The 12,247-nt window shown below is 34.7% G+C and overlaps 1 protein-coding gene across 1 annotated transcript in view; it reads right to left on the reverse strand.

Annotated features, from left to right (window-relative positions):
* Positions 1-2,596: 2,596 nt before the first annotated feature.
* Positions 2,597-12,247, reverse strand: part of LOC140452457 (uncharacterized) — a 50,960-nt gene continuing 41,309 nt past the window's right edge. The window contains exon 2 of the mRNA XM_072546725.1: positions 2,597-5,888. Coding sequence (XP_072402826.1) covers positions 2,784-5,888 — 3,105 coding nt within the window. The 3' untranslated portion in view covers positions 2,597-2,783. The remainder of the gene's footprint in view (positions 5,889-12,247) is intronic.

Raw genomic sequence — 12,247 nt, forward strand, 5'->3', positions numbered from 1 at the left:
TTTTGCATAATGTTTTTTCATCTATTCCATACGAAGAAGAAATTGTTATTAAAAATAAGGGGCGTCCTTTGCCTAAAATGTCCCGGCTCATAAATATTAGTGCGGGTAAGGGAAGTAATAAATCATTTTCAAAAAATTGGTACAGCAAGTACTCATGGCTTACCGGGAGTGAAATAAAAAACAAACTTTTCTGTTGGCCTTGCATTTTATTTTCGACAAATAGGGGCAAATATCAAAATCCGTGGTGTGAATCTGGTTACGATAATTTAAAGGAATTATTTAGGGCTTTACATAAACATGATATTTCGAAAGATCATACTTACAGCCAGATTAAATTAGATTTATTTTGAAAACAAAATATCTATGTTTCGTTAGATAATGCCCAACGTGAAAATGCTATTAAACATAACGAAATTGTAAAAAATAATCACGCAGTTTTACGTCGTTTAATTGATATTGTAATTTTTTTAAGTTGTCAGGAATTATCTTTTAGGGGACACGATGAATCGGAGCATTCGTTAAATCAAGGTAATTATAGAGAACTAATAAAAATGTTTAAGAAATACGATTTGGAATTTTCTAATTTACTTTCTGACTCGAAGACATTTAGCGGTGTATCTAAAACAATCAAAAATGAATTATTAGAATCATTTGGTTACATTTTGAGTAACTTTATTGAATCTGAGATTCAGAAAACCATTTGCTTTTCACTAGAAGTAGATGAAACTACCGACATATCATGTCATTCACAATTATCAATTGTTGTTCGATACGCGTTACGTGGTAATATCTATGAGAGGTTTTTAGGTTTTACAGACGTGAGTAAAAGCCATAAGGCAGAATATATTTTTGGTGTTTTAAAGGACAGATTAAAATTTTTTGATATCAAAAATAAATTGGTAGGGCAAACTTATGACGGCGCTGTTGTGATGTCTGGTGAATTAAATGGTCTCCAGGCAAAAGTTAAAACTATTGCACCGCAAGCTTTATTTACTCACTGTCATGCACATAGAATGAATTTAGTTTTGCAGGATACATGTAAAAAAATTAAAGAATGTCGTCTTTTTTTGCCAGTTTAAGCGGATTTGCTTCATTTTTCTCAAGCTCGCCTAAACGGACTAATGTTTTAGAACGGTTTGTTTCGAAAAAAATGGCCAACAGTTTGTCAGACGCGATGGAATTTTAAATCTCGGTTAGTTTTCACTGTAGCAGATTTTCGTGAACAGCTTTTGGAAGTTTTTGATTTTATTATTGAATGCGACGATTTTGAAAGTGATGATATCTCGATCCGTGAAGCAATCGGTTTGAAAACTTTATTAAATGATTACTCTTTTAACATACTTTTAAATATTTTTAAGAAAGTGTTTACAAAAACCAATTTGATATTCAATGTTGTTCAAAATCAGTTAACTGACATTATTCATTCCAAAAATAGAATAACAAGACTGGTGCAAAATCTCAGAGATTTTCGTAATGATAGTAATTTTCAGTATATACGCAGTGACGTTTTGGACTCGCTTGATATTTCCGAACCCCCAAAAAAAAAAGACAAAGGCATGACACAGAAACAGATCTCGAAAAACGAGTATATTTTGAAATTTTGGATACTATATTATGCAAATAGATACTAGTTTTTCGAATTTTGAAGATTTGCAAATTTTTGACCTCTTTGACGATTCAAAATTTAAAAGTTACGCCAAAGAGTTTCCAAGATATTTATTAGACAGGTTAATTAAAAATTATCCATCATTCTTTAATAAAATAAAATTAGAAAATGAATTAAAAGTTTTATATGCTGATCCAAATATTTTCGGAAGATGGGATAAGTTACAAGATATGTATAATTTTATATACTGTAATTCATTACAACAAACTGTTACCGAAATTAATAAATTATTGTCATTAATTCTCTCATTACCACCAACGTCTGCCTCAAATGAACGAGATTTCTCTTGCCTCAAAAGAATCAAAACGTATTGTCGAAATACCATGAAACAAGAGAGAATGTCAAGCTTGTCTCAAATTTCAATAGAAAAAAAACTTTTAAAATCTCTCCAAAACTCTAATAAATTTTACGATGACGTTATAACCCATTTTGCTAATTCCAAACAACGTAGACTAGAGTTAATTTATAAACATGTTTAGGTTCTAAATTTATAGGAAAAAACAAAAAAAAAACAAAAAAGAAGACAACAAAAAATCTCCTATGATGATTGAAGTCTTATTAGACGGTATACCTATTATATGAGGAAACAAAAAATACCTTGCCGACCTTGTCTCTCAAGCCACAAGCCGCCACTGTTTTAAATAACAAACAAAAAGTCAAGTTATCCTTACTTTGTGTTCACTAAATTACAGCGTAGACGAATATCTACGTTCTTAGAAGTTCGAAATATCAGGAAATTGACCATTTGACTATATGTGATTTATTATTATAGAAGTTAATAAATTATCTATACACACTAACTGGCAACAGTGTTGTCGTTAAAACTTATCATTTTTCAGAATTTAGTACCTCCAATTTTGATACTTTATTACACCACATTACAAATAATGTCATAATAAGCTTTAACCCCTAAATAATAAAACGAATAAATTAATGTTAAATATATCTTTATTTGAACAATCTAAATTAAAATAAATAAATATTCGTACAATAAAAATAAATAACTACTCTTTAAAATCGTACAATACTATTTGTCAACAACTACGCCATTCTTTTTTTTTCAGTCACGTTAACACATCAATATTTTTGAGCAATTATCCAAAATAAAAACTATATTTTATATTTGAACCGTTTCACTTTCTTTTGCTTTTTCTTCTACTTCACCTAGGCTTGCTTCTTTTGTTTCTTTCTTTAGTCTTTGGTTATTACTGAAATATAGGGCTATTCCGCTGTTATCAAACATTACTGTTTCCGTTTCTGTGTCGGATACTTCATTAGTTTCAATAGGCTTAGGTTCACTAATCAGTTGGTTGTCATCTGTAGCAGTAATAATGTACTGATTAGGAGACGAGTACTGTATTTCAGTATCTGGTTCGATATCTTCATTGGTGGGCACAGAGTAATGAATAGCTTCTTCTGCCAGTTCAGAACTCTTTACTATTTCATCCTTAGCCAGTTGTGTTCCCTGTCTAATTTCATCATCCGTAAGCTGCTCGACTACCGATGAGATAGTATCGTTGGTAACAAATTGTTGCTGTTCCAAACTTTTTTGCAACTGAATAATGGGTTGGCCAGCATTGGATCCTTTAGGTTGTTCAATGGCAGCTAAAATGGACTGTAAAAGGCCATCGTTGAGAACTTGTCCGTGTGGCACTTGAGCTTGACTTCCATCAGATGATTGAATTTGTAGAGTGTAACTGCCTAGGCTACCTTGTAAGGGGATGTTATTAAAATCGATACTTTCTGATTGAATTAATTCACTATTTGGTCCAAAGCTAGCTGCTACGGTCTTACCGTAAGATTTTCCTTGTGCATCTTGAGATTCATGTTCTAGTGAATTAGCTCTTACTTCAGTGTTTACTTTCTGGCTCTGAGATATTGTTAAATCTGGAACTCCATATACAGAATGAGGTTTAATTCCTATTTGCGCTTGGGGCACAGGTAATGGTTCAGGAGCTCCATAAGTTGTGGTAACAGATGCACCGCCATGGCCAGTACCAATATTTGTGGTCAAAGATGAAAGCGCAGCAGTATAACTATTTGCAGAAGGGACTCCATATGATAAAGATGGCAATGACTGTGACTTACAGTCGTAAGGGCCATTATAATTATTTTGTCCATGTCCATTTGTCAAATCGATAGTAATACCAGGATGGCTGTAGTCAAGAGATACTATTTCATTACCAACATTTAATTGGTTTGAACCATGCGTTTGACTTGTACTGTATAATTGGCTGCCACCTTGCAATTGACCTGTTTGATGTTGATTATAAGATCCGTCAACTGTGTTTAATGGTGCATGGTAGCTCGTGGTGCCAGAAGACGTTCCATGGTTAACATTCTGGTATGAGATTGCAGAGTGGCCATTTGATCCAAAGGTGTTAGTCAGAAAACCTGCATTCGAGTGTTTAGGTGGTCCTAATTTCGGACCCGAAAATAAAGGAGTTCCATAAGAACCGCTAGGAGCACCATAAATACCACTCGGGGGAATTAAGCCGATTCCAGAAGATGAAAATGATAATCCTTTGTATCCATTGCCTCTATGGGAGTTAAAAGAACCATGAGAATGCTGGGAAGAACCAAATGACGTACTATAAGAATGTCCGGAAGCATAAGAATTTCCAGAGTGTCCTGGTGGTTTGTATGAGCCAGAAGGTTGACCTCCTAAGATAGTGGCTGCTCCATTAGGAAATATTTCATATCCTATACTCTTTACAGTATTCACGTTTTGACCACTTAGTCCAAGAGCTGAAAAGCCAATATTAACATTAGATTGGTGATCATGATGTGACAGGTCATGTTGTCCATGCCCATGCGCTTCTTCCCCTGATGCACTTACAACACCCCCTGATCCTGTTACTGTATTTAAAGGAGCACCATACGAATCACTCAGCGCTTTCTGGGGTGGAGGTCCGTATGAACTTTCTAATTCGAGATTTGCTACAGATGCGTGGGAATTAGATTGATGTTCGATATGTGCATCAATTGGTGGTGGTGAAAGATCCTTGTTGTAGGATAAGTCAGTCTCGATGTGTTGATCTCCAGCTGGTGCTCCATATACTGGAGTAGGCTTTCTAGAAATTAGTCCTGGTATAGGTTGCCAGCCATCATATTTAATATCTGGAGGTGTTGGAGGAGCTGGAGCACCGGGATGTGGAGGTTTTGGATGTGATGAGGGCTGTGGAGGTCCATATTGGGGTTTAGGACCTCCCAAGATATCATTATCAGGTACACCATATTGCGTAGAAATCAAATTAGATTGAATTGATTGAATTACATTATTGGTATGACCCAGATTCGGCACTCCGTATTGACTAGAAATTACTCCTGATAAATCTACTTCCAATTTTGGGACTCCGTATTTATTGTTTAGGCCACCACCACCGCCAAAGGAAGCTTCGTTAGAAATAATATTATTACCACTATAACTTGAAGTAAATTTGATTGGATTGTAATTATCCTTAAAGTATCCTACGGGTGGTCCATAGGTATTAAACGGCTTAGAGGGATATTTTGGGCCTCCAAAGTTTTTATATGGAGGTTTAAAACCAAATTTAACGTTTGATATTGGTTTACCTGGAGGGCCGTATTGGAATCTTGGAGGACCATATACAGGCTTTGGTCTTCCCGGAAAGGAGGGACGTGGAGGTCCAAATGTATTAATAGGAGGTCCAAAGTTATTGTTTATTGGTCCGTGGTTTAGACTTGGTGGACCATATGTACTAATTGGAGGACCAGGTGGGATGAAGTTGTTATTAGGAGGACCGTAATTGTTACTTGGTGGTAAAAAATTCACTTTAGGTGGTCCATAAGTATTTCCTAAAGGTGATAAACCGAAACCAGGAGAAGGCAATGGTATAGTAGGTGGAATGTCTGGAGGTGGCGCTGGATAAACTACATTATTTGAAGATCCATCAGGAACTCCGTAGACAGGTATGGGAAGGTTTGGGTTACTCGGTTCTGCTGGCAAATAAGAATCTCCGGGAACTCCTCCTACTAATGGTGCTCCATATTTATCACCGAGCGAAGCTTCTCTTCTATTACCATTTTCTTCTGAAGCTTCTGCTATGGAATCTACAACTTCTATCGTAGAACTTGATTTATTAGCGTCAGTCGTTTCTGAAGAAGATTCGTTTAGGCTTTCTACTTTCAAAGGATTATTGTTCACTACAGCAGCAACTTGTTGCCATGTTAAAAACATGCATATAATAGCAACAGATATCTGAAACAGAAAATAAATCTATTATTTATCATTTTAGATAATTTTTTTCAATATAAAACAATAAAAAAAATCCTCTTGCTTACGAGTATAATATATTGTTATGATTATAAAATATACATGGGTTTTTAAAATACAGAAAAGAGGAAAATTGACAAAGTTTAGATTGTAATAGATAACAAATTTAAGATATTAGGTAGAATTATTAAATGTTGTATGAAGAGAAACTGTTTCATTTCAAAATTTAGCGAAAAACCTTTTTAAAATTGTTAATAAATCAGCCATTAACCGTATTCAGCTCTTGTTTTGTAAAAAATGGGAAAATTTAGAAATTTAATTTATGCAGATGCTATTTTTGGGTGTGTATCGCAAACAAGAAAATAATTATTTGATGGATTTCGAAGAAAATGGGAATTCTATGTGTTTGTTTGAAATACTAAAACACCATTGGTTAAAAATGGAGAGGGGAGGAGAAGTTGTATGTATGAAAATTAAGTTGTGTGAATAAAAAAAGTAATTTTGTTTTCGAAAGTGTTTGAAAAAGTGGTACTATGGGCAAATACATGTATGCTAAATACTAGCAGTGCAGAAGTTACATTGTTAACAGTATTTGTAAGTACCAATAAGAAGCTTAGACCAGAAGAATTGAGTATTTAAGAGAAGATAGGAATTTTGGTTAGGACGTGAGATAGAGATTCGTTTTTGGGAGAGGATCCAAAGAAGGGAGTTAGCTAGCGAATTGACAAGAGAGTAAATTTTAGCATTGAAAGAAGGAGGAGTATTAAATTCGTCTTGTGCGAAAATGAGCGAGAAGCGTAAACGTGTGGTTGTGACGATGGAAAAACGTCTATGTGTGCTTAAACTTATCGACAAAGGTGAATCGGTAAAGAAAATTTATTCAGAGTTGAATATGGGGAAAAGTACAGTGAATGACTGGCGAAGGGATCAGCGTTCAATCGAGGATTTCTGCGCCCAAATGGAATCAGATAAAAATCTAAAAACTAGATGCACCAAAAAAAAACGAAATTCGAGATAGTAGATGAAGCTCTTTGGTTGTGGTTCCTTCAAGTACGGCGAAGGGGCACACCTATTAGCGGCCCGATTCTAAGGGAAAAGGCTTTATGTATATACAGCAAAATTATAGACGGAGGCGAATTTATTGCAAGTGAAGGTTAGCTGACTCGCTGGAAGGCACGTCACGGAGTTAATTATGCACACGTAAGTGGAGAAAAAAATGTCCGCGGAGGCTTCACGTGCAACTGATTTCACCTTTAAGTTTGTAGAAATTATAAAAATGGAAAGAATAAAACCCGAACAAGTATATAACATGGATGAGACGGGTCTCAATTTTAAAATGCTTCCAGAAAAAACATTTTTGGGAAGTCATGAAAATGGGTTTCTGGATTTAAAAAGAATAAAGAGCGCAAAATTCCTCTTTTCGTTGTTGGTAAGTCCGCTAAACTACGTGCATTTAAAAATTTACATCCATTGTCCCTCCCCGTATTCTACAGATCACAAAAATCAGCATGGATGAACGCTGGTCTATTCAAACAATGGTTTGAGCGTGAATTTGTTCCGAGAGTAACGCGCCATCTTAAGACCGTAAATCTTCCCAAAAAAGCAGTCCTACTTCTGGATAATGCTCCAACTCATCCTGGAAACCTAACATGTGAGACAGATGGCATAAAAATTATCTTTCTTCCTCCTAATGTGACAAGCTTGGTGCAACCGATGAATATATTATGAATTTTACGTCTAGTAGTTAATAAGCATTGATAAACGTATGGACACCAAATTGTGATTCCAAAATAATTAAGTCTTTGCATCTTCCGTATTTTGAGTAATGCACTGTTTGCTGCACTATTTCATGGCCACCATACCACTGATGCATATTTAATTGTGTGTAATAAAAAAATAGTTTAAAATAATAAAGAAGTTTTTGGTAAAATGCAAAAAATTACCTTAAAGTGACATTTTATCACCTTAAATCTCAAAATATTTCATATTAAATAAATAATAATTAAACAGAAGGTAAGTGAAAAAGAATGAGTGTTGCATATAATTTATACAATTATATTTCAATTTGGTAAGAGATCGTTTAATTTATTTAATACTTGGTCTAGTAACACCAAGTAATTAATAAATAACTCACTATAATGTACATATATGGATATATAAATACATATTTTATGGAGGTAAAACGGTCTATTAAAATATTTATTCACATGATGTAATAGTCATTACGTTTGTATAAATTTGTTGAAAGTGTTATATGTATATATAGTTTTGTTCTATTTTATTCAATACTTGTGTTACTCAATTCCAAAAGCTGACAAACGATAGCGAAGGAAAAATTATTTCCAATATTGAAGAATCCATTAACAGTGTTTTGTTTATTTTTCAATTTCTCCCCGTTTAAATACCCAGCGGTTGTCCACGGATCTTTAATTTCGTTTAAGCTGCTTCTTGCTTCTGAATATGTCCAACTGAAGACTCTGTAGAAGACGTACGATATATATCATGAATATCCTTGTACATTTTTTGAGTTTTAATGATGTATTTTTTTTGTAGTCGAATACAATCCACCACTCGTTCTGGCTTATGTAGATTTCCATAAAGCCTTTGACACGGTAGAATTTGACAAACTCCTGGAAGCACTGCAAGCATGCCGCATGACTACCGATATACAAGGTTATTTTATTTTATAATATTTTTGATTTGGCGGTAATTAACCCATATGTGTTATATATGCATGTAAATTCTCAATTTCAATTTCTTTAAAGATAAGACTTCTGAGATGCTACGTGTTCTCCGTATTATTTTATGAGTTGGAGGCTTAGACATTAAAGAAAGATGTTTCGGACAGATTAGAAACCTTCGAGTTATGGGTCTACAGAACGATAATAAGAATAAGTCAGATATTCTCAGAACATGCCTCAGATATTCAGAAAACTGCAATATCTGAGACATGTCAGCAGATAAACCTCATAACGTAATTAGAAACCAGATAGATTATATATTGGTAAATAGAAGATTCAAAAACAGTTTTTAATCTGTCAAAACATATCCAGGAGCGGACATTGAATCTGACCACATACCTTTAGTGGGAGTCATGGATGTGAGACTGAAGACAATGAAGAAAAAGTCTAGACCTAACTACGACATGACAGCCCTGCAACATCCAGAAGTTAAAAAGCAAGTGGGGGAATATATTAACAACCAAGTTAAACGACTAAAAGAAGAAAATAACATCCAACAGTCATCCAAGATTTCTTCTTTGTTCCTTTGTTTGGTTTTAGCAGATCTTGTTTAGTTTTCTTAATTATTTCTTCGAATCAATCAATTCGAAGAAATAATTAAGAAAACTAAACAAGATCTGCTAAAACCAAACAAAGAAACAAAGAAGAAATCTTGGATGACTCCTGAAATCCTTCACTTAAGGTTAATTAAAGGAAATAAAGATGAATATAAAAAAATGCAGGCTTACATCAAAAGCAAAATAAGAGAAGCTAAAGAAAAAGAAGCTGTAGAAAAATGTAAAGAAATAAAAAGACTACAAGCCAAGCATGACAATTTTAATGTACACAAAAAGGTAAAAGAAATAACGGGTACTTTTAAAAAGCGAAGTCAAATGAAACTCATAGACACCAATCGAAAATTAATCATTGACACCCAAGAGATGAAAGACAAATGGAGAATATATTTGGAGACACTTTTTCAAGATCAAAGAACGGATTATAATCATCCATTTTCAGAGAGGATGACGGGCCCGGACATACTTAAATCCGAGGTAGAAGAAGCAATAAAACGGATGAAAAGCAGGAAAGCTGTAGGGCCTGATAATATCGAAGCTGAATTTTTAAAACTCTTGGAGGAAGAAGGAATAAATTGGATCACGGCTGTCTTCAATAAAATATACAATACAGGAATCATCCCTGATAAATGGCTAGAATCAGAATTCATAGCGATACCTAAAAAACAGGGGGCTAAAAAGTGCGAAGAATATCGAACAATCAGCCTAATGAGCCACATGCTGAAACTGTTTCTTAGAGTCATCCATGGAAGAATTTATAAGAAGTGCGAGGAACAAATATCGGACAGACAGTTCGGCTTCATTAACGCAGTGGGTACTAGAGAGGCACTTTTCGGAGTACAGGTACTGATTCAAAGATGCAGGGACGTTAACTGCGACGTATACGCGTGCTTGATCGACTATGAAAAGGCATTTGACAGAGTTCAACATCAAAAGATGATAAACATTTTAAAAGAAGCAGACCTGGATGACAAAGACCTCAGAATAATTTCAGAACTATACTGGAATCAGACCGCATACATGAAAATTAACGGAGAAGAAACAGATCAGATAAAAATACTACGTGGAGTTAGACAGGGATGTATCCTATCGCCGTTGATATTTAATATGTACTCAGAGAAAATTTTTAACGATGCTCTTTACGGAATAGACGAAGGCATCCTTCTAAATGGTAAAAGAGTAAACAATGTTAGATATGCCGACGACACCATGGTGATAGCAGATAGTTTAGAGGGACTTCAGAGGCTAATGGACAGAATAAACGAGTACAGTCAAGAGTACGGACTAAACATTAATACCCACAAAACGAAACAAATGATTATCAGCAAGGAGAATATAAATGGGGCTCATCTATACATTAATGGGACGCAGATAGAGCGAGTCAAACAGTATTGCTACTTGGGAACTATTATAAACGAACAGTGGAGCAATGTACAGGAAATAAAGTGCCGCATGGGAAAGGCAAGAACGGTCTTTTACAAAATGAGCGCCATCTTCAAAAGTCACAACATATCCCTAGATACAAAAATGAGACATTTGAGATGCTATGTTTTCTCTGTGTTGTTGTACGGGGCGGAGGCATGGACGCTTACAGACACCACTATTAAAAAACTTGAAGCATTTGAGATGTGGCTTTATAGAAGAATGCTGAGAATATCATGGACAGCAAGGATCACGAACAAGGAAGTTCTAGAAAAAATGAAGAAGGAACCAGAGATTGTGTTTACGATCAAACGCATAAAATTGCAATATCTGGGACACGTTATGAGAAATCACCACCGTTACTCCCTGCTGCAGTCTATATTGCAAGGTAAAGTCAAAGGTAAGCGAGGACCCGGTAGAAGGAGAATATCATGGCTGCGGAATTTAAGAACATGGTTTAAGAAAACCTCAACGGAGCTGTTTCGAGCCGCAGCGAGCAAGGTCATGATTGCCAATATGATTTCCAACATCCGAAACGGATAGGAACCAGAAGGAGAAGTCATGAGGGGCGAGCGTCATAACTTGTTGCAATTAATAATTCACGGAAAAATACAGGGTAGAAGGAGTCGCGGAAGAAGACGCATCTCCTGGTTAAACAATTTGAGAGCTTGGTTTAACTGCACTTCTGCTGACCTCTTTAGAGCAGCGGTATCGAAAGTACGAATTGCCATGATGGTTGCCAACCTTCTTAGAGGAGATGGCACATGAAAACGAAGAAGAAATCCTCAATATAATACGAACAAACTACATAAAAAAAGGCTTTTTATAAAAGAATTTGCATATAATTTAACAGAAAAATGCCGAACTACCCGAATGATAACAAACGTTCCACAAAAAGTCCAAATAAATTTACATGCAGTAGCTGGAACAAGTGGAAATGCAAATGAAAGTCCAAAACGTGGAAGGTGTAAAGACTGCGGATGGAAAAAAGACGGAAAATCTCGTATAAGATGTCAAGCATGTAAGAGGATTATTTGTCCTGATCATTCAAATATCTTTTGTAAAAGTTGCATTGAATAAATATATAATTTTAATTGAATATAAAGTTTTATTTTATTTTTTATTACAAAAAAAATGTTTTTAGTTTTGATACATCGATAACATGGAACTACAAAAGCTTCTTCGAGTTAATAAAAAAAATTGGAATTGAATTCACAACAGGTATGAGTTTTATTCACTGGATCCACCCGTACCCATAGATAAAGAATGTAACATTTACTTCAGGAGAGTAGGAAGGTTAAATAACAATAAAGTTAGACGTCTTTTTCCTTTTTACACGTAATTTGACAGGTTACGTCAAAATAAGGGATTTTTAAATAAAAGTTCTCCGGTCTGTATTTAATTTAAAATAGGCGGCGTTTATTTTATAAAAGCACAGTAATAAAGGACACAACTGTGCATACGTATAGATCAGAATAAAAAGGTGCTTTTTATTAAAGGATGATATAAAATTCGTCTTCAATAACTCTTTATTTAATTTGTTGATCATAGCTTCCTTTGTTATGCATAGTATAGCACTATCTATTAGTTATATTGCGATATAAAATGAAAGAAAATCTGTTTTTAA

Source organism: Diabrotica undecimpunctata, chromosome 10 (assembly GCF_040954645.1).
Source record: "Diabrotica undecimpunctata isolate CICGRU chromosome 10, icDiaUnde3, whole genome shotgun sequence".
Taxonomy (NCBI): domain Eukaryota; kingdom Metazoa; phylum Arthropoda; class Insecta; order Coleoptera; family Chrysomelidae; genus Diabrotica; species Diabrotica undecimpunctata.